General features: G+C 41.5%; 2 protein-coding genes across 4 annotated transcripts; one reads left to right on the plus strand and one right to left on the minus strand.

Annotated features, from left to right (window-relative positions):
* Nucleotides 1-648: 648 nt before the first annotated feature.
* Nucleotides 649-3,583, plus strand: LOC125020199 (protein C1orf43 homolog). The gene is made up of 7 exons (XM_047605508.1): nt 649-1,194; nt 1,293-1,394; nt 1,498-1,606; nt 1,691-1,744; nt 1,933-2,099; nt 2,184-2,242; nt 2,540-3,583. The coding sequence occupies exons 1-7, from the start codon at nt 1,132-1,134 to the stop codon at nt 2,745-2,747; spliced, it is 762 nt and encodes a 253-aa protein (XP_047461464.1). The 5' UTR covers nt 649-1,131; the 3' UTR covers nt 2,748-3,583.
* A 172-nt stretch (nt 3,584-3,755) lies between these two features.
* tuft1b (tuftelin 1b) lies at nt 3,756-20,779 on the minus strand. 3 transcript variants are annotated; one of them, XM_047605505.1, is made up of 14 exons: nt 20,610-20,777; nt 19,215-19,271; nt 9,649-9,726; nt 9,459-9,557; nt 9,298-9,372; nt 9,121-9,180; nt 8,388-8,471; nt 8,114-8,197; nt 7,228-7,338; nt 5,714-5,937; nt 5,500-5,605; nt 5,123-5,206; nt 4,856-4,947; nt 3,756-4,763 (listed from the first exon to the last, which is right to left on the minus strand). In XM_047605505.1, exons 1-14 carry the CDS (start codon nt 20,718-20,720, stop codon nt 4,691-4,693), a joined length of 1,338 nt encoding a protein of 445 aa, XP_047461461.1. In that variant the 5' UTR covers nt 20,721-20,777; the 3' UTR covers nt 3,756-4,690. The 3 variants fall into 3 exon arrangements, with proteins under 3 accessions (XP_047461461.1, XP_047461462.1, XP_047461463.1); XM_047605506.1 differs by lacking the exon at nt 8,388-8,471 and having other exon boundaries at nt 20,610-20,779; XM_047605507.1 differs by lacking the exons at nt 19,215-19,271; nt 20,610-20,777 and adding an exon at nt 14,733-14,881.
* Nucleotides 20,780-23,127: the final 2,348 nt, after the last annotated feature.

A 23,127-nucleotide genomic window follows, 5' to 3' on the forward strand; every position in this document is an offset into this window, starting at 1 on the left:
GCAAGTACAAAAGTTACATTGCGCATTGTTCTGTGTTTAACTGTGCGTGTGACAAATAAACGTAACTTATCTTTCCTATCTTATCTTGTTTTATGACAAATGAATTACGCATTGTGTTCAACTGAGCAACTCTGGAATGTGAAAACAGGCTGTTTGTACTTTATATAATGTAAATATAAATGTCACAAGATTGAATAATACAAAGAATGTATCCATCTACACTATTATATACGACAATAATATGTAATATGACTATATCACATTTTGTGACGCCATAAATACACAAACTACTAATACAATTGGATAGATAAATAGTATGTGTTATGTAAAAAAGATAAATATTCACCAACATTAATTGATACACATGGACAATGCAATAGTAATGTGTGCATCTTTTTTCTAAACTGCAATAACATTTCTGATGATGATGTATATGATGGCACTGAGTGCATGTTTTAGATATGATGATATATATTAATTTAAACAAATTTATGAATGTTAATTTATGTGTGATTGATCTGGTATATTGCAGTGTACAAAGACCATAAAAATATAATCTTATCTCATCAATAACGTCAATGTATTCTAATAATAATGACATAACAGTATCAGGTAAGAAGAAATTATTCAGGGTATAAGTTAAATATAAAAAAAAAATATATAAAAAAAATCTAAATCCAAAATCGCCCACTAAGATTTTACATAATAAAATACACTAGTACACTAAAAAGTAAGTTTTAGGTACTTGTGAAGTAAAATGTTTTTGTAAAACATGTCAGTACAGTTTAGTAGCAGGTTACTCATTTTGTCTTGTCCTTCTTTCACGGTTATTACGGTAACGCATCACTTGTCACTATGGTCCTGTCCCTTCCTCGCTAGCCAACACAGGCTAACTTCGTGATATCGCACATGATAGGAGCATCATCTCGGTCGCGGTTTGGTTTATTTTATTCTTATAGCATAATTTAAAAGTTGTAATGTGATAGGAAATGTCTCATCCGTGCAACGGTGGCAATTCCTCCGCAACACGAAGCGACTGTTAGCTACCATGCTAATGTAGCAACACAGCAACGTTTGACTTCCTAGCTCGCTAATCAACCTTTAGATAAACCGTGCGCACGGACGGGCAGCATGGCAGACTCGTCGCCATTATCTGGGGTTAATGTTGTTCTGGTTATGGCATATGGGAGCTTGGTGAGTAAGTTACAGTTATGATTGATGGCTAGCACTCGGTTGGGTGCTCATGATGACCTTTAACCCCACCTCGCCACCTTTGTTGTTGTTGTGTGCAGGTGTTTGTGCTGCTGTTTATCTTCGTCAAAAGGCAAATCATGCGTTTTGCAATGAGATCTCGTCGTGGACCACACGCACCTATTGGCCACAACGCACCTAAGGTAGGATGGATTTATTTTCACTGTGGTAAGAGTTGTTAAGTCAAATTTGAACATACATCATCTGCCCACGAGTCCTCAAATTTTCTTGATGCATTATTCGCAGGGTTTGAGGGAAGAGATTGACTCCAGGCTGTCCAAGGTCCAAGAGATCCGTTTCGAACCTCGTCTCCTGTCAGAGGAGGACGATCGGCTGAGGCGCGGATCACAGATCAGTTAGTCACCATTCAGCTCATCTAATTTGGTTTTCAAAGTCTATTCGTTCTCTAATATAACATGAACTTGTTTATATTTCAAAGGTTGCTACAACTACCTGTACAGAATGAAAGCCCTGGACGCCATCCGAGACTCTGGTGAGAGATCAAGTTTGATGCCCAAACATATTGATTCTGAAAGTGCATCATCATCATAAGTCTGTTTTGAAATTACGTATTACGCGGAATGAGTTCACAAAATTTTACAGTGAGTCAATGTCACCCATAGCTGTACTGCTACAGCTTTTCTAACTTTCACTTGTTGTTTCTTCCTCTTTGGACCTCAGGGATTCCTCTGCAGGAGATCAGTCGCTGTCCCAGCGCGTTTACCGGACGCAGCTTCAGGAGCTGGCTGATGGAGCTTCGCAACTCCCACTCTCTGATCAAGAGCAGCCGCAGTGCGCTCATCGACCGCTTGCTCGAAGGCTACGACAGCGCTCGCCACGGGACCGGGGTGCGTATAAGGGTTGAAAAGAGCGTTGTAATAGCTATGCCATTGTCTGTTATGGCTCATCTGAATTTAAACTTTTTCTTTCAGGTGTTTGGGGAAGCTGAGTTTCTTGAGTACCAACAAGCTCTCAATGAACTGGCTGATGTGTAAGTGCTGCTGTGCTGGTCCAGACATGAAATTGTTGAGTCTTGTAGCATAGTTGGAACAGGAATTCCAGGGCTGGGCAAGGCTTCAAAAGCTTTCTAAAAAAAATGGAGCTAGTAATTGTTCTTGGCAATCTACCTTATGGACATGTACAGTACATGCATGCAAAGTAATGTCCCTGGGTAACACATAATGCATTAGTCAATTACATTTGTGTGCTTGTGTTATATTCGTGCATGTGCATCTTACGCAGTAAAACCTTTCGTGTGCTAATCCCGCTTATCTCTCGCCTCCCTCAGGGTGAAAGCCTATTCCAGCACCACCAGCCTGGATCAGCATCACCAGTCTGCGGCCAAGGACCTGACAGGCTCTCCTGTGCGCAGCACTCCCTCCACCATCCAGGTCACCTACCTGCCCTCCACCGGCCAGCGCAGCAAGAGGCCCAAGCACTTCCTGGAGCTCAAAAGTTTCAAAGACAACTACAACACTCTGGAGAGCACACTGTGAGGCTCTGCCCTCTTCTCACTTCTAACTTGGTGCATTCTCAGTTCCTCTCCTCGCACCGTAGTCCCTCACACGTGTGAGGAGACGGAGAAGAGACGCAAAAAAGAGGGGATATTTGAGACAATCGTAGCTTTGGTGCGGTCAATTAAATATGACACGTGGCGCCATTGTTTTGTTAAAGCCCTCTGCTGTGTCTGCCAGGTGAACCTCATTTGTAAATGTTCTTCAGCTCGATTCATAAGGTTGAATTAAGAGCCGATTTTGTTCTGCTCCTCTAATACATCATGGGTGAGAAAAAGTCTTCGTAAAGGACCTTCTTCAGTCACCTTCCTCTCTCCTCGAGATTCATTTTAGGAATTGAGGCCACGTTCAAAATGGTGCGCTGAGATCAATTTCTGGATGGCAGTCAGGGGCTGTGAGAGCGGAGACGAGAGGGCACAACAGAGAAAATGGGAATGAGATCATAGACTGTCAGGAAATCCATTACACCGCCTCCTGGGAAACAGTGAAACGTTGTAACAGAGCTCAGACCAACAAATTCAATTTGGGAAAATGTCCTTACAGAAGCTGACTTCAGATCGGACAGTGTCAATTAAAATTTGTCACACTAAAAAAAGGACATAACAGCTCGCTCAAGATTAGTTTCTCTTATTATGGTGACGCACCCTTTAGAGGCAGATGTTACTCCGAGGCCTTTGCTCTTATTTTGGACCTAAATTATTATTCACCTCAACTGAATTCATTTTTATTTTTTCTCAGAAGTCCAACTGTAAAACTACTTTTTGATCAATTGCACCTTTGTATGTATATAAAATATTTGTACAGACAATGCTAACTTATTCAATTGCTGCTGTGTGATTTGTATTTATGTATTTTTTTTTTTTTTTTGTGGTTTGAGATAAAAAAAATAAATTCTTCTTCATAGTCACTTTCCTTAACATCTCCACTAGGTGGCAGTAGAAAGGCACGATTCAAGTTTTTGTAAAACATAAAAAGTACACAAAGAATGAGTCGGATAAACCAGTTCTTTTATTATATTTTAAATAAAACTGAACAAAAAGTATATTAAAATGACACACACTAAACTTCAGTTTATCTACAGTGTTCACAGTAAGAGGAATATTTATAAAAATGTACAGCCACGACTGCGAAGAAAAGTATTTTACGGAAAGAAAAGGCGAAGTACATACAAACGATTGCATGATTATGTGAGCGAAACAGTTAAATAATGTAAAATATGAAACCTTTTTAGCACAGAACAGGAGAGACCTGTACGAATTGCACGTTGAACCACGGCTTGGCAGAGTAGATAGTAATTAAAATAAGTATTTCCCAGCACAACTCAAAGCATAAGACAGAATTATTACTCTGGTTATAGTTGACACACTCCAATGAAACATACTTTAGTTAAACATAAATAATCACGTTTTAATGAAGACGCAGCCAACCGCTCGCCTGCCGTTGGCAATGTGGCGCAAAGCACCAGGATTTTGACCCCGAACCCCGACGGATTGTGAATTAGCAGATTGAGCTGGAAATACACACCTTCTAAATACATTTGACCTACAATAATAAGAAACGTTTTTAATCTACTGGCCTTTCATGCTGACCCGTTGAAAGACGTTATTCTGAATTCTGCTTCAGAGAAAGCTAAAGGTTCAAATAGGACTCTTGCTATTGCCTTTACTTCCTGAAGACTTCCTGACAAATCCTGATTTGTGTCTATGCATATATCATCACAACTTCCCCGTGTCCTTTTTAGGATTTCTCCTCCTACTGTATTAGTCGGAGAAAACACAATTTTTTTTTGTGCCCCAAAAGTAAATACGCGGTACTAACAATGGACCGATGTGCATAAGGTCGGTTGGTTAAAACATGCTGCATCCACGGATATGAGATATACAGTATATTTACACAGTATCTTCATTCTTTGGCCGTTGATTCAATCAGGATTTGATCTCGATGACTTTGATGAACGGGAGCACTTTGTTGGTCTGCGTCGTGGGCGTAAGCGGTTTGCTGCACAAAGAGGAAAATAAAAACAGAACGAAGTGTGAGATTAAATTATCTTTGAGTAAGGACACGAGAAGAATTAGGAAGTGACTCCTCACCTGTACACGACCTCTGGTTTGTTCTCATTGTTAAAGCCCAGAGAGTCCTGGCCTCCCAGGAAGTACTCCATGTGATCATGCATTTCTCTGTTCTGCAAACGGAAAAACAGTTGAAGACTTTTAATCAGGGTGTCCTTCTCTGGCGCAAATACAAAGATCAAGTTAAAGATTTACAGTATTTAGTGTAAAAATTATGCTTTTAGTTTTACTCATTATATGTTGTGTATGATGTCAGAAATCTGAATGAATGAGTATGAAGCTCCTGACCTCAGCTTCCAGGAAGGCCACCTTCTCCTCCAGATCCCTGATGGCTCTGTCCCTCTCTTGGAGGACCGTGCGGGAATTCTGCAGCTGCATTACAGACAAAAACAAACAAACAAACTATGGGAGATGCCTTTTTTTTTTTTGTAGTTGAAGCAGATGCATCATCACTTATTTATTCACGGCCAGCGAGTTTCCTTTCACCGCACATTTCCGCTCGGCTCAGCTCCCTCACATCAATCCTTCTCAATGCCTCCTCGAGATCTAATTTCCTCACTGATAGCTTCTTGTGTGTTTGCGAGCTCATTTGCGTTGCGGGGGTGACCGCGGGCGCTTCTGCACTACATCTCTACAGCAGGCAGCCTCCGTGCGAGCGTAAATACCTGTTCGATCATGTGGCGGACCTTCCTCTGCTGGCTCTTCAGCATGTCGTCAAGGTGATGAATCTTTTCCTTCAGGACGGCCACCTCCTTCTCGAGCTCAGCGCTTCTAAAAATAAACGGGAAAAAAAGTATATATATTAGTATATATTTCTGTAACAGAACTCAGTTAAGTCAAACTAACATGGGAAGATTTTAAGAGACTGATCAATCTTACCTCTGCTCCTTGTCTGCCCCGTTCCCTGTGTCCGCTTTAAGCTGCAGCAGCTCCGCCTCCCCTGCAGCCATCTTGTCTTTGAGGATGGCGTTCTCAGTCTCCATGCTCTCCAGCAGCCTCTGCAGCTCCTCCACCTGCTGACCTCTCTCCTCCGACTGCTTTTCGGCCTTTTGCAGCCGCTCCGACTGCTCGGACAGACGACCCTGGCACTGGTTTTTCTCTGCCTGCGAGGGGAACCGCGGAGCGAGAGCGGCTGTTAGTCGTGATAGTCAGCTGACAAAGCTCAAGACTTAATGTCACAACAATATCAAATGCACTTTATCCAGATTACCCAAACCACTGCTTTGAGAGTGTTAATTGCTCATAATAATCTTCATTAACATAATGGCAGGAGTTAAAGTTTATAACCTACTACTGTCTCCCCAAACTCCTTTGTGTGGCATTTCAGATGTTTGCAGTTATCTTTAAAGTAAATTATTATTCTAATGATTCACTGTAGCAACTTTATTTTGCTCATTATTAAATGAGACACACCCCAAATGTGGACTAAATACTAATTCTGCGATGGGTATAGGTGTTTAATGTGTATGCATTTTTAATTTCTCCAAGGTATTTAGGATTAGCAGGACCTAAGAAGTACAAAAACCAAGCGTCATCTTTGAACAAGACATAGTTTTTGGAAAATTATTCCAAAATTATTCCATTATGTCCTCTTACGTGGACCTGGGGATTATTTCACTGTATATGATAAAGAAGTCACCAACAACCTGTGCATTGTTTGAATAGCTTAATATTAAATGCAAAATGATAATAATAATATATTTTTATAAACAGGACTAAGCTGAGTTTAATATAGAACACATGTAGTAGGTAGGGGGGTCCCTACTTAATCTTTCTGTTGAAGACGCCTGGTCTAAATGAAGCAGAAGAAGCTGCCACAAACCTGATACTTTACGTCCCCATATGAGGACACAGGGTCTCAGGATATTAAATATCAGCATGTGTAATAAAAAAAAAAGTCCTCTTTTCTCTGAGAATATAGTTTATGTGCGCTGTACTCCCACAATGCATTGCAGAAAGGAATGGGAGAAGCCGCTGACAGAAGGAAAACTATATCATGAAACGTTTATGTGGTCTAATCACAGTAAACTTAATTATTAACTACTCTAGGCAGCGTCAACAAGTCGCTGAACGTGTCAGAGGCCCTGGTTTAGTTTCCCTCTGTGGTGGTCTGTACGTTTCACCAGAATCTATGAACAAATAATTGAGTATAGTTACTGGCACAGGCACACCCCTGAGCACATGACAGAGCAGGCTCAACACGATGGGCAGTGTCCCTACATGCCCTGACTGGTTAATTCACAGCGGAGCTAAAACCCAAACACTGGGCGATCTCATGATGAGGAGTGAAACCCAAAGTCAACGCTGACACATAATCGTCACGTGGAAAGGAAGCGGAGGGGCTGAGTCATAGCTGCGGCAAGGAAGTCGTGTCGTGTTGCTCATCCCCTGACCTGCAGTCTGTCCGCCTCCTCCTGATGCTGCTTCTCCATCTCCTTCAGCTGCGCGTACAGGCGCTTGGTCGCCTCCCTGAGCCTCGCGCACTCCTCCTGATTATCCTCGACCTGAGAGTAGGGGCAGACAGGAAGTGACAGGCTCAATTAGGCTTAATCACACCAACTGCGTGAACCTCAGGGCGAGGTGGGAGCTAACAAACAGATAAAAGGAGTGTTAAAAAAAAAAAAAAAAAAGAAAGGCGGCCCGGTCCTGCCTCGCGTTAAGATCTCAATGAGACGCTGTTAAACCGTGAACAGATAATCTTTTTATCTCTGGGCACTTTCTTAGGAAGGGAGTGTTTTTCCTCCCTGACTAACAGTGCACTTTGCTTTGCCATATAATCTGACACCATTTAGAAAGGAGGGCAGGGTAAACTGACCCTCGCTTATCTTCATACCTCACATACAGGTCACTGCTTATGGGTAGCACACACATTCCCTCCCTGCTCAACACTTCTGCCCTGAAAGATAGTGGTGTTGTATTGCAGTGGGTGTCATGACGTGCTGCGGAATAATTCATGGGAAACACAATATGAGAGTGGTGGTGTGGTGTGCTGTGAGTCAGGATGAAAGTGAGCCCCTGCGTGTGTGGTGAGCTTTGTTTTGAACTTCAGAGTGCATGGTAGCGTTTTCTTGGCAGCGGAAGGTTGATGTGAGTGAGAAACACCCGAAGGGCCCAGACATTTATTTTGTTTTTTGCCCATCGTGAATGATGTGCCGCCACGTCTTTCGAACAGAATCTGTAATGCGCTAATTGAAAATGACTTCTGCTGTGTCCTCTGGTTCATTTGTATTAAACGGACGAATGATCAGATCACAGAAGACGTTAGGGGACGAAACTTACATGAGCGTCAGTGTGGACGGCGTTGCCGTTAGTGACTACTGGTTGGCTGCTGGGCATGTTGAGTCTGATGACCTTGGCTGAATACTGAACAGAAAGGAGCAGCAACTGGTTAGTGGAGTGACACGAGTAAATCACATGGAAGCACATTGAGAAAGTTGTTCAACAGTAAATAATCCAAGGCGCTGCAGCGAAACTACAGCTAATGTAAGCAGTTAGCAATAACTGGTTACTTTTAAGGCTAAAGAATAAGAAGGCTAAACTGCGACAAGCTTACATGAGTTTCAGTGACAGCGGAGTTTCCGTTGGTGACCACTGGTTGGGGGCGGGGCGCGTTGACTTTGAAGCCATTGACTGGATACTGAAGGGCATTAGAAGCATGAGGTTAGTGGAGTAAGTGATTCATTTCTAATTTTACTCACAAAACACAAACGTGCAGCGAAGTTAACTACGGAAGCACAAGTTTGTATTCTTGTTTGAGGGAAGAAGCAGTAGCAGGTCTACGGTTAATTAGTAGTGAAATACTTTCAAGGCATTGGATAATTTGAGTTTAGTGCATCTTAGGGCATAAGACCCTGGTTGTACCCTACTCAGACTTCTTCTTAGTGTTTCAAATGCTTCTTGTTCTCTATTTTGTTACTGTGAAGCATTCTGAAACATGCAATATACTTTTTAGAAGAGTAATTCATTAATATGTAAGTAACTAGTGTAAATAATTAACCAGAGGTGCTGCATAGTCAACAACATCACACGTTAAACCTGACATATGAGGCAATATTTTTCTCAGCTTGTTTTCTTCCAAATATTTTCAGCCAGTCTAAACCATGTGAAATTCTTGCTCAAGTGAAAAACAATAATTTCCGTCATTTGTTTTGTCTAATTTTATCTATTCTATTGACTGGATTCCACCCATTAGAGAAACATTTTCTGAAATCGAGGATCATCACGGTTCATTTACCGATGCTGGTCTATTAGGTTTCAGCGCTATATTCAAAGCAGAGGGCGCGTACCTTGTTGTTGTTCTGTCTGGCTGCCATCTGCTCCCTCAGATTCTTCAGACAGTACCTCACCTAGGAACGAAAACACACACACACACACTACGTTGAAAGAAAAGCGCTATTAAGCGGAAGCAGACATCTGCCCTTCTTCCTAAATGAAGAAGGGTTCAGTTCCAGTTCAGTTCTGACCTCCTGAATCTGTGACACCTCGTCTGTCAGCATTTTCACGCTCTCTGATGTGTTTGGACGGGCTTCAAGGTAAACCTGAGTAACACAAGCAACGGGTTAGAAAATACTATACTATTTAGCTTGTATATACAGCTAAAAATAGCAGAATGAGCTGATCATACCTTGATGACTTCAACTTGTTCTTCTGTGGGACTGATGAGCTTAAGAGTTTCCTTCTGCTCTTCAGGTTTCTGTGGCAACACTACTGCTATACTGCTCTCCTACAGTCAGTAGAAAAAAAGATTTATTTTCTATCAGTAAACGAGAGGCAAACAAGAAGAGAAAACTTTTTGTTTCTGTTAAAGTTCGTACCTTGTTGCCGTGTCGCTCTGAGCTGACGCCTGACTGGTCCTGATCTCGTATGGCGACTCTAAGCCGCCTGCAACGATTCTGAAATGAAAGATGAGAGGATAAGGGGAACTACATGACTAACCGGAGCATTGGGGGATTATGGGAGAAAAAAAAAACAAAACAAAAAAAACACAACGACCAATGGGAAGAAAGGAGAGGAGCTTAAAAAGAAAGTCACAAGTGAAAGAGAAGGAAGAGAAGGAAAGAAAAAAAGAAAGAAAGAGGGTGTTTCAGCCATAAAACTTCTCCATTAGCTACGGAAGTTCCTCTTTGCATGCCACGCATTTCCATGCTGGAAAACCTAGCAACCCACAATGCGGAGACATTTCCATGGAAACCACGAGGCCAAGTCTGGTGATTTTGACCAAACACACACACACTCTGCCCACTGGAGAAAATGAAACCAGTGCAGCCCGGCCCAGCCCAGGCCAAAAATACCACCATGGAAAGCACGTTAGTAACTCCTTAGTCACTCGCAGTTGCGTTGCCTCGGCAACGCAACTGCAACTCTGCAAAACTGCAATGCTGTCACAAAGTCACTTTAAAGTGAGTTATCATAGAAAGTAGTCTGGAGCAGCAACAATACCACACACACACCGGCAGTTCTGGGAAAATCCAGATGAGAGATGTACAGTTATGTAATTCTATTCTATTCTAGACATTGTATTTCTTTTATATAGATATGCATATTCTATTCTATTCTTTAGATATGCACTTTAGACTTTAGAATCCCTTGCCTGGATTCTGACTTCTTCACGGCTTCTTTCTTTGTAAACAAATGCACATTTTAATGGATAATGTGACAACTGTACGCCCAGCCCATCAATTCCCCCTCAAAGCAAACAAACGCTTCCTTTTAACGACACATAATTGGCCCCTGGAAGCAGCCAGACAAGTCAGAGGAGGTCGGAATTCCTTTGAATGTGCAAAGACAACAAATCACACGGTCCTTTGAAAATTTAAATCCATTTCAGGTGGAGGACACCAGGTGAGTTATGTAACATCGTCTTATCACAGGCTACACTTTGACTAATCCTTGCCTCCTGGTTATCTTAGGGTTTTGTGCACAGACGTGTACATGTGCGTGCTCATACATGCGTCTGGGCGTAAAGCAGCTCGTACGCGGCACACTGAAACTCTCGCATGCGAGTAATAGGCCTCAAACCTGCAGCAAATGAGGAAAAGACCGAATTAATACCATCACTCATTACTGTGGCTACGTGCATATGAAAATACTTGTATAATTTGTAGTTCTGCTGTGATCACCAGCAGCCTTAATTAAACTTTGCGTGCGAGTCAGCTGCAAAGTAAATTAGATGGCTGCAAACAAAGAAGCAAAAAACAGACAAAAACAAGTTACCTGGTTGATGTTTGGACTGTAATTATCTCATTTGTTGTCTTTGCTTTTAGCAACAATAAACCAACAAACAGTGAAAAGACGCTAGATGAAAATCAGCTGCCAGACTTGCATGACGATACGCAGCGTAGTAAAACACGCAGGTGTTTACAGATGACACCAATGAACGTGGTGTCACGCAGGTGGAAGCTGAAACCTCCCTCGGAAAAAGCCGTAAAAATACATTCACGTTCTTTTACTTTCCGTCAGAAAGGCATTTTAACGGGATTCCCAGGTGAGTGGGACTTGAGGGGGGGAAACTGACGGGCGCCGTGAATCTCTGCGACAGTATGTTTTAATATGACAGCGGCCGATTGGTGAACACTCAACAGAGACACCTTCTCCTCGTCTGCGCCACATACCGCAGTCTGTTGTGAGCTTTAAGGCGATGCCGCAACAATAACCTCGAGGGCACGCACTTCTACGCACACATTCGTGACACAATGTAGTACCAAGGAACTGTTCACACCTTTAAATCAATACTACTAAAATATTTCAATAATTTGTTTTGTAACAAGGTCAAGTTCAATAGCTAGGAACTGCAGGTGCTTAATTTAACTGATCAATCACTCATTCTTTCCTTGTAAAAGGTGTTAACGATGCCACCCAAGTAATACTTATTTGATTGAGGTCACATCAATTTGGAAATGACTAACACGCGACACTTGCATCACACAACTGACCTTATAAGGTGCAGAAACCTACATTTAAAGTTGCAGACCGACAAAAATATTGTGCGTGAATCCATAGAAACAGATACGGGTGTTAGTGTATGTGGAACCGCGCCTTTCATAAACCGTGATGCAGACGCTTACAGAGGTGTGTGGCACGGTAGAACAATGTAGGACAACTCTTGAAGCACAATGCGAGGAAGACATTTAGCTGCTTGCGTAAGCGACCAGTCTCTGCTTGGCTCCCTCAGACAAAGGCTGAATGATTTAGCTTGATTGGCAGCTCTTTGTGCGCATAATAGCGTGGTCTGAAAACCATCAGCGCCGAGGTGGTGACAGCCAAGCCAACGTCTCGCTCTGCGATCTGAGGGAGCAGAGCCTCAAGGGTTTCTCTCTCACGGAGAGAGCTGTGGTGCAGACACGCCCTGGGAGTCGCTGAAACTCTGAAACATAGCGTTCTGCAGCCATCCTCACGCTATTCTTCTGCATGGCTTTGGCACTAACTTTATTTACATTTCGAGCGTGTGGCTGAGGGGCAATCGACCACAGGACGTCAGAAGACATTAGGAGATCTGCCGAAGCTTGCCCAGGTGCCGTTCCAAAAATCTGTGCATTGTTCCCTGCTCTTTATGGGCTTGGAAGCACCGGCAGCAGTGTGTTTGGCGTAAACAAAAGAGATATGCAAAGCAGCTCGCTGGAATGTCACCAGGCGATTAAAAACTCAGCGCTGAACGCCAACGCAAGCCATCGAGTGTGTTCGCGCGTTTCAGACAAAGCCACCACAAATCCTCGACTGCATGCGGTGAAGTGGCCGGGTGTCGGAGAGGTCAGCATCGCGGCCCCATGAGAGCAGCTCCGGCAGGTGATTGGACAACCACTCCCACAAAAAGGCCTCATTATGTGTCATTACAGGCTGACTGGCTCGTACTTGGTGTTCTAAAGTTAAATTGAGCGTTGAATCGGTACACGCTGTTGAAGTAATAATGTAACAACCTAGGCATGCATGTATTGACAACACGCAACAGTCATCAGAGCTCAATACAGGTCAAGACCTTCTCTCCGCTGCACGGGCATGAGAAAACTTGATTTTTTTTCTTCTGAAGTACACGATGTCCTTTTCATCTGCGCCGTGCACTTCCCAGAGCAATAAATATCTGCCCCCGCTACGGGTGAGGCTTTTCTGCGCAGATCAGCGGGGAGATTTTCTACTAGAGGGGCTGACCTCAGATACCCTCTGAGATCAGAGAAAACAGAGGCCTCGGGGTTTAGCGGTATCCCCGAGAGACTTTCATATATAAAATAATTTCATCAGACAGGCAACCTCCAGGTTGAATTAATGTAATGAAATACAAAGCTGAGCTGCTCGTATCAGAACCATTAACTTTGTTCAGGCACAGATGACTCACTAAGGTACGAAACCACCAGAAGAACAAATAATTTGACTGCTGTTTTGTTCATTTGGTAATTTGTTAATTGCGTGACATTATTCCAGATAAAGGCACGTCAAGAATTTTGCATTGTGGTCATGTTTTATGAGGTATGAGTCATTAGCAGCGTGGCAGCAACAGCTTATTTCACAGATCCCCAGCAAGCCTCCAATAGCACTCCTAATCAACCTGTGGGAACCTACTGGAGATTCAGTGCAGAACAAAATAAAACAAAAAAAACTTGAGGCACCTATTCAGTACAGGTCAGCTTTTCAGCCAAGTTGCAGCAGGAGGGAGCCCCGAGGGGGAGTCTGTTTTCTGTCTCCGGTGTCCTGTTGTCTTCACATCAGACGATGGTGCTGGAAGACGGAGCAGTGCTACAGGATGAACTGATCCATTGTTTCAACTATATAAAATGCCTAAAGTTAATTAGTCAAAACTTAGTCTTGAAATCCTGCAGCAAATCCTCACAATCCTGATTTATTTATTTTTGTTTTTTTGATATTTTGGGGGGTATTTTTCAACTAAAAGTGTCTTGAATAGTGTAATTCAGTGCAGAAGAGGAGGAGATCAAATTAGAGACAAGGAGTTAATCAGGGAAAACTTTGCAGATCACGTCAACTCTCCTGGATGAGATCCTGACCCCTACCTAATGACTCATAGACCACTTTGTTTCTATATCATAGCATTACCAGAGCATCCTGTCACCGTAAGCGACGTCACACAATCAATATATTACCATGCACTCCCTGCTATCAGGCTACAAGCGCCTCCGTGGCTGCTGCTGCGCATCGATTTGCAGACGGTGCCACTTCTAATCCTCACTGTCTGTGCTGACCAATAAACACAACAATACAAAAGAACTAAAGATGGGTAACAGTCGGCGTGCTAACTCATCCCAACAAGTTGAAAAGGTCAAAACCATTGAGCCGGGGAAACATTACGTAAAAAGATTCAGACGTCGAGGCTCACTACAACACAAAGAAATACCACAGCCGAGTGGGAAATCCATCCATCTCTAACTGCAGTCACAACACTCTACTTTTATTACCAAGCAACACGACGGCACACACTACGAACAGGTAGAGAAGCCATAAAACACTAAAAAAAAAACTCGGTAACAATAAATCCTGCCCCGGCACCAGATTGCAGACATTAATACCAAGCGTATGTGTCACCAGTAAAACATAAACTGATTCACTCTTTCGTTGCACGGGGTGAAGCTGACAAACAGGAGGAGGCATGTCTCGGAAGTTTGGTGAGGGCGCATGAGTTCAGTTTCTATTAAACAAAAAGAAACCAAATTTAACAATGCTCATTTATTTCCCTGCCCGGATCAATAAACTTGTCTCATCTCTGTTTTTAAATATCCCCAAATTTGCCCAGATCAATCACGAGAAGACAAACCCAGATGAATCCCAACCAAATACTTTACTGTAATTCAAACTAAACAACAACCCCCAAGTACACTCATGCGCTTCACGCTCCACCGTCTTAAAACCACCTTGACTGAAACCCTTAACTTTATCTTACATATGATCTGATATCTACCTGTGCTGTCCAGGACTCTTCCCCGGTGATGATCCTCTAGCTGCGATCCAGACTGTCTCTGTTGTCTGAGTGTGTGTGACTAAGTGCGTGGGAAGCCACGGTTGTCTTGCCTTACATGGCTGGGTGAGGCTCCGCCAGCTGCCCAGCCCTTTTTCCTCCAGATTGTTCTCCAGTCACAGTGCTACAGTATGCCAGTACATAGTTGTTAGCCTCCCCTGCAGGACTAAGATGTCATGTACACAATGGAAAGAACTGAGGGAACATTTACACTGGTTACATTTTATTATATGATAACTCAGCCGTAGCCGTAGTCAGTAAAACGCAGTCTGCTTTTGTATTTTATTTTAGAAATTGTGAAAAAAAAATCACAGGTGAGAGCTGGAACCAGGACAAAATGTCTCCAAATTCAATGAGTGACTTGGTTAACCCTGAATACTTAATCGTTAACAAATACACTCCGATATACAGCTGTGGAAGGACAAGGCCTCGTTTAGTGACAGTGGTAGGTAGCAGCACTCTGAGGAATGTGTGATGCGAGTTACATAAGCGAGATTAATGAAGCATCCTTACATAACGGCCAGTGGCACAGTGAGTGTGTGCAGAGCAAATAAAAGTGTGCAAACAAAAGTCCAACGCTGCACAGACCAAATATGTTCATGTTTGAGAGTGTGTCTCCATCTGACCGTTATCTTACCATTTAAAGTGTATTATAGGCCCGCGAGCAGTGACCACGTTCATTTTCAGTAGATATGAATTTTAAGTATAAACAAGTCAGTATAGGTTCAATAGTTGGTTGATTGACACCTGGGTTTAACTAAGCAAATAGATACCAGCCTCCTATTGGATAATTACTGCTGGGTGATTATCCTTCAGCTGGCAACAAGTTATTTATGCCCAATTTATGTAATCATTTCCGAAACGACCATGTGGAAAGACACATCCCGTGGTCATGGAAAAGATGTTAGTCTGTTTGAGACGGGCCAAATCATTGGATTGCATCAAGAAGAGAAAACATCTAAGGATTAATCGGATTAAGGACTGTCCAACATATTATTAAAAACTGGAAGGGTAGTGAGGAACCATCGTCTTCCAGGAAGAAATGCGGTCGGAAAAAAATCCTGACTGATAATGATCGGCGATCCCTCAAACATTTGGTGAAATCAAATAGAAGAAAAGCAACAGTAGAACTCAGGGCTGTGTTTAATACTGAAAGTAAGAGCATTTCCAAACGGTGTGAAGGGAACTCAAGGTATTGGGACTGAACAGCCTTAAGAAAACCACTAATCAGTGAGGCTAACCTGGAAAAAAGGCTCCAGTTTGTTAGGGAGCATAAAGATAGGACTCTGGAGCAATGGAAGAAGGTCATGTGGTCTGGTGAGTCCAGATTTACCCTGTTTCGGAGTGATGGGGCGTCAGGGGAAGAAGACAGGGAAGGCAATTGTGAAAGAGTGGTTCAGAGAGCATGAGACATCATTTCCACACATGAATTGGCCTCCACAGAATCCAGACGTTAACCTCATTGAGAATCTTCGGGATGTGCTGTAGAACACTTTGTGCCGTGGTCAGACAAATCAATACAAGATCTTGGTGAACATTGCAGAAGCTTATCCAAACAAAGCCACAGTAAAAGCTAAAGGAGATCCAACATGTCTGAGACCCTTTGTGTTTTGGCCAGACAGTGAAATTACTTTAAGGTTTTGCATTATCTGTCTGATGAAACCAGATGTCTCTCAATAGTTTCTTAGATTTATTGAGATTATTCACAATTCTTTTCACCATTATTGACAATGTCATCAATATTCACCATTAAATAAAAATGAATGTTTGATTTGCAGTGATGTTAAAAACTGATCAAACACTAAAGTTCTGAAGACTCTAAAAGACACTAAAAGTTTTCATTTTATTTCATAAATGGCACTAGTTGCAAAGTTATTATCAACATTGTGCAATAGTGTCCCCGCTAGTTCAGTACATTGCAATTGAATGACATTATATGTCTCAGGCTATTATGTGTTCACAGCAGATTTCTGCTGACATGCAAGCAGCGCAAACACGCCATTTGAAATGTTTGTATCACACACAAACAGCTTAGTGTGCAGCTCTCCTCTGTAGCCATGTAAGTAGACTGTAGATTTGACTAAAACAAATCACAATCCAGCTAAGCTTACCAGCACATTGTCACGCCACGACAGAACACACATGACGTTAGATGCCATTTGTCAAGATCAGAACAAAAAGGCAAAATCCGGCGTTTCAGAACTGGATGCAGAAGAGGTCAAAGCTCATATTTGCAGTGAGATCAATACATCCTTCTGTGACCAGTGAGCATTTAACCTCTTAAGCCCTACCATAACACAAGTAGAATTAGTAATAGTCAACCATTGTTTATAACAGACACTTGGGAGTGCGATTTGCAAAACACGAGTCAGCGGACAGGGATGCAGTTGAACCTGTTCTAAATATCCTGTTACTCTACCCGATGAGATCTAAAGGAATTAAAGCACAATAATGCAACATCCATTTCAACAACTGTAGGCGTGCTATTCACCGAGTCTAAGTGTAACATCGCAGCAGGTTGTGTTTTAATAACAAACACGGCCCGGTCCAGGGAACACCATGGTGGAAAAAGTTAAAGAGACTGTCACAACAACATAAATCAAGGTGTATCCCGGTCTGCGCTACAGTCTCAATGAGCTCAAAACACTCCACATGACTGCACTGTTAAATAATAGCTCCCCTCCAAACAAGTTTCCATTTCAGTCGGTACGACAGGTAATGATTTTACTCCAAATGTGCACTTGTCGGGGGAATGACTACATATCTCCTCTTCGAGCTATATATTCGTATAAACAAATTATCTGTTCCATCATGTCAACAGCCTGGCAAGCACGCCCCTGTCATCATAACACTTATCAGCTCATCAACGCACAACAAAGAATTTTCGAAGTAGGAAGAGCATGTTACGCAACGTGTAATGTTTAATTTGGCAAACCTTTCCAGTTTCTTACTTTGGTTAACTGCCATTACACTTTTGATACCTCCAAGGAAGCGTGCAAAGAAAATTCTACAGAAGACGGCGAAGACTGTTTGATTGTCAGTCAGGACATGGAGCCAACGAGTTCCGTAACTGTTGACGTGGAATTCTCTGTAAAAATCCAGAGTACAAAGTCATGGTCTTAATGAGGTTCTAGAATATGATCCAAAGTGTAATGATTTTTGTTTTTAAGTCATATTAAGTGGCTCCAGGGTTTTGTCTTTCTAACTCTGATGATGTTTGTAATGCTGTTTGGAAATCATTTATTTCAACACATTATGTAATTCTTAACTAGTTATCAGACTGCTCTTTCTTTTCCGTTTACTCTCTAGTCACTGATAAAAAATGCAGCAAGTGACGTTCACCTTACACAAGTAAACATTACACATGCTAACATTAGTGTTAGCTTAAAAATGTAAAAGTTTTTATCAGCAACTTCTGAAAGTATAATACATTGCTAAAAGTTAACACAACATCACAGAAGTAAAACACCACAACACCGGAGATGGACATGGTAAAAATTTTTACCACACGTCAGTGCTACAATAACGACAGCAATAGCAGGAGGTATTAGGTTTTCTAGTTGTACTTCCGTACTTACTTAATTTACTGTATCTCTTTGTGTTTGTGTCATTCTTGTGAACATAACACACATTCGGTTCCATAATTCAGCTCATGAAATGTCTTCAAATTTACCATAAACATCTGCTTTGCCTAAAGGACGAGCTGAACGCAATTTGAGGCCTGTGACCTCGTAGAACACTCTTTTGATTTGGCACACCATACACTCAGCTATCTAATACAACACAATGATAGCATGATGACCCCTCACTGTAACATCATGACTTTTTCCAAAAACACATTATACCTGTACCTGTACCAAACTTTGAGGAAAATACCTTTCATATTTCAATATGTCTTGTTGTTCAGTAGCCTAAATCCTTTTAATATCAAGTTAAGAAGTTGTTTAACACAGGGATTAATAAATGCACTCATCTGTAGTCTGTTTTTTCTGTAGTGTTTTACTGAATTATTTTTAATCTACTGGAAAACTGTCTCCCCCTGAGCATTGCAATGTGCGCCTGAATCATCAAATTTAAACCACATGCGCAGTCTGGATCCATTTTTCTGTAGTTGTTTGTGAAAATTTACGGCATGACATCTGAAAGTTCTCGTTTAAAATTATTTATATAATATTATCTTATTATATTTATTTACTCCAAACAGTAGTTTCTCTTTGGTTATAAAGCTGCATGTGCCCTGCAGTTCTGTGTCTAACGCGATAGTCTTGAATAAACTGATGTTATCTTTGCAAAGTGAAATTAAACTAAAAATCAAGTTCGAACGGTTCGAACGCGCTGCGTCACGACTGGTTCTTCGAATTTCAGACGTAGGTTCAACTCTCGCGTGACAAAACATTTTAAAGCTAACGTTAAAACATCACTCACGTTCACTTTAATGTCCTTCTCTCCGTCTCCCACAGTCCGCGAGACGCCGCCGCTCATCTTCCCGGTTAAAAAAAAATAAAATAAATAAATAAATAAAAAAGAGAGCACAAGACAAGAATGAGAAAGAAAGAAAGCGAAGAACGAGATGTCCTTTTACAGGCGTCCTTTAGCGTAACTTCATCTCTTAGCGTACACAAAGAGGTGAGGAGCAGGGAGGACACCTAAAGCCTGCCACGCTCTGACCAGGTAGTAAAGTAAAACCAGGACTGTCTGCTACAAAACCCGCACCTCATTTAAATGGAATGCACTCAACCATAAATCAGGATGAAGGACGTACCAATCATTCCTGACATCTTGACAGCTTGAACTTAAACAGTCTTAAACACTTAAACACACTTTGTTTTTTTTTGAGTTTCATCATTTTGACGTATTCTTCTTTTTCTATCATCCTTTCAACTTTATCTTCTTCTTGTCTTGCTTTAATCTCATGTTATTTTGTTTGGAGTCTTATCATTTTCTCATGTTTTGTCTATCTCATGTCATTTTACCTTTCTTTCCATCATCTCATCTCATCTCATCTCATCTCATCTCATCTCATCTCATCTCATCTCATAGCTCCCATCTAAACACATTTGAATGTTTTTTTTCTTCTGTCGTATTCTTCATCTCCTATGTCTTCTTCCTGTTTTGCCTGTCTTATGTCATCTTATCTTACCTCATTTTCATTTCATCTTCTTCTTGTCTTGTTTTTGTCTCATGTCATCTCATCTCATCTCACCTCATGTTATTTTCTTTGAAATCATTTTCCTGTTATCTTCTTATCTCATCTCATTGCTCACATTAACCCATTTGACTTCCACACTAAGAAATACAATTAATCACGATTAATTAAATATAATTTATTTTTGATCTATATTAATAGTGTGCACTGTAAACTGAGTAATTTGACATACTATCATTAAAATGTTGACATGTTTGTACACATTCATACAATATAAATACTGAAGCTCTGTGATGTATATATCTGTTCAAAAGTGATATATCTCAAAAAGTAGATATTTAGATATTAAATACTGTATTTGTATATATAATGTGTTCACACATGAGCAAATGTGTGTGTCTTACAAACTGAATGACTAGCAATGGTTAGAAAACAGTTACAAGAAATTAAGGATTTTATTGTCTACTACTTCTACTACTACAAAAAAGATCAACCATGTGGTTATAATGCCAGTTAAATGCTCCATATGGCCCTATAAAGGCTAATTTTATTGGACCAGTCCGTGGACGTTTACAGTCGATCATACAGGCTGTAAACCCATCTTACGATGAATTCCATCACTTATCTTGTGCCAAAATGTCTCTCAAGAACACATGAGGCTGAAATGAACTCACCTCAGAGAAGTTGATGTCTCCTCCGTCTGGAAGACATTTGCGGGGAGCGCTGCTGAACCACAGCATTTTGCATTCAGTCTCCCGCCTGATCTTCTTCCAAAAGGATCCCATATGCCGCCTCTCTTCATCTGTCCTTTTCCAGCAAATTTTGTTCACCCTCTCTCCCGTTCTCCTGGTAATTGCTTGCTCACTAACACAGCAGCACCTTTCAGGGAAACCGTGACCTGCTTCCCCCTTGCACCGCGGCTAATTCTGACCTGTAAGTAGGGATGTAGTCCTGTTTGATAACTGTCTCGCTGCATGTCAGGTGCCACTTCCCGTTAGGCCCTGTGGCTGAACTCATTTGCCTTTGGTGGCGCACGGGCTAAAACTTTTCTCTTCGCGGCGTCGAGTTTGACACGTCAGCCCAGAAAAGTGTCACACTTTTAGGAACAATGTGAGAACCGTGTGATCTTTGTTGAATAATGTATCGAATAAACATTAAGAAGCAGAGTTTGGCAATTTAAATAGATGTCTATATATTATGAGCACAAATGCAGTTGAAATAAAGCAAAGGCATACTTCATTTTCCTGCAGTTGCTTGCTATCAAGCAGGTGTGGTTTTAAATGAAAAGTTATTACCAAATAAAGAATCACCAAGTCACATAATCCTGCTTTATTTATTTACCACAATGCTCTTCCTCCTTCCTCTGTGGCTGACATTGTGCTTCACATCCCGGTTGCTTTTGGATTATCATAAGAATTATTTGTTCTGTGACACCCCAATAAAAGCAGCCACTCTGTCAAAATCACTGGAATACTATAACCTGCTGTAAATATAGCGCATCGGCTTTGTGTGGGGGAGCGTGTGGGTTAAGCTGATGTAATGGCATGAATGAATGACACAACTCAAAGGGCAGCCAGTTATTCGAAAAAAGGCCCAACCCAGAGTAAACACGAACCACATCTGAAGATTAATTATTTTTCTGCTATTGCTGGATCAGCAGCTGCTTTTGCGTATTGTGCAACGACAAGCGGTTTCAACTAGTTTTGTTTTTCTCCTTCATTTGAAATCGAAGTTTTCATCGCACCAGAAACAGATCTCAGTCCAAAATGCCTCCAGTTAAAAGTTTAGATCTTAGATCTAGTTTAGTTTTAATCTTGAGCTCACATTCAAATTAAGGCTCCTTTGTGTTCAACTTAAAAAAAACAACTCCCTTGCGTGCTACAACCGTCGTGTTAGGATACAGTTATTGTGTCGTAGGTGAAAACCAGCGTCTCCTTTCACTCAAGTCACAAAAGCCGCTGCTTCTTTTCGCACGGCTCAACTCTTGTGTCTTCATACCGCAAATGTTTGCGTGCACCAAATTACACATGTAACCATATAATCATCCAAAGTGAGGCTCACTCATTTGACGCATGCAGAACTAATTTGCAGGCAGAGCATTATAAAACACGTCGATGGGTGTAAGGAAAGACAACCCGAACTCTGAAGAGGAAAAGCTCGGGAAGACGGACGAGCTATTTATTGAGAGAGACGGGGAGGTCGGGAGAGGTGGAGGCTTGATAACAGCTTGATGTCTTCTGTAATTACAGTAAACCATATAAGGATTACAGACTCAAAGAAGGAACACAGAATGAAAGTCACTGCTGATTTATTCGGGGGAGCTCGGGGAGAAGAATACTGAGAATTCATTCGCAGACATAATCAGGACCGCGCTGCGTTTATTCTTAATGTCAGATGTGCTTTGAAACAGCTGTGAAGGAGGATTTTATTTCTAGGAAAATCTGAATTTGATTTTGTTAAATAATCACATCTCTTTACAAATGAAAGTCACTTCTTCTCTGTGATACTTGGTTCTTCTGAGCGGTTTGTGCCTTGCAGAGAATGTTTGATGTAATTTTAGTAAAATCAGACAATAAGTTGAAGAGTATTTAAATAGATAAATAAGAGTATTTAAATGCCATTGACTTCACTCAATTTAGATGTAGCAAAAAGCTACTTTTGCCCAGTGTAAAAATGTGTGTTTTTTTTGTTATTGTTATTATTTTTTGCTGTTGCCCAGCAATCTATAACATAATCTTTTGACATCAATAATCCCGCATGCTGAACTGGTTAGAGAAAGGGCGAGGAAACCTGATGGACAGCAGCCGGCCTTGATCTCGTATTCTCTGTATCCCTGTAAAGGTGTGAGGTGTGAACTTTCCTCACTTTTATTGATGTTTTATGCTGGTTTCTGGTGTAAATGTTGGAAGTACCAGCTCATACTGTGTTTTTACGTCTGCTGTCGGCCTCTGTGAACCCATGCCCGCAAACTAATCCGACGCCGCAAGTTTTAAAACCCATCCAGTCTGAATGCCAAGCCAAGACAAACACCTGCAAAGAGCTCCCAGGTCAAAATCCGCAACACCTGGATGCTCCTGAATAAATACGAGAGAGAAACTATCCAAACTTCATGAAAATGCACAATGCAGATGTATCCGTTTTTATAATGTGTGTTTATCCCGTGGCTTTTTTTTTTTATGGGGGGCATTTTGC

This window comes from Mugil cephalus, chromosome 14, assembly GCF_022458985.1.
Source record: "Mugil cephalus isolate CIBA_MC_2020 chromosome 14, CIBA_Mcephalus_1.1, whole genome shotgun sequence".
NCBI lineage: Eukaryota > Metazoa > Chordata > Actinopteri > Mugiliformes > Mugilidae > Mugil > Mugil cephalus.

Bases quoted from the DNA above. Each gene is read 5' to 3' on its own strand.
- tuft1b (XM_047605505.1), bottom strand. From the start codon at position 20,720: ATGGGATCCTTTTGGAAGAAGATCAGGCGGGAGACTGAATGCAAAATG. The intron at 8,198-8,387 runs GTAAGCTTGTCG...CTTTCTGTTCAG, and splicing joins CCGCTGTCACTGAAACTCAT to TATTCAGCCAAGGTCATCAG. The intron at 4,764-4,855 runs GTGAGGAGTCAC...CTCTTTGTGCAG, and splicing joins AAACCAGAGGTCGTGTACAG to CAAACCGCTTACGCCCACGA.
- LOC125020199 (XM_047605508.1), top strand. From the start codon at position 1,132: ATGGCAGACTCGTCGCCATTATCTGGGGTTAATGTTGTTCTGGTTATG. The intron at 1,395-1,497 runs GTAGGATGGATT...CATTATTCGCAG, and splicing joins TTGGCCACAACGCACCTAAG to GGTTTGAGGGAAGAGATTGA. The intron at 1,607-1,690 runs GTTAGTCACCAT...TATATTTCAAAG, and splicing joins GAGGCGCGGATCACAGATCA to GTTGCTACAACTACCTGTAC.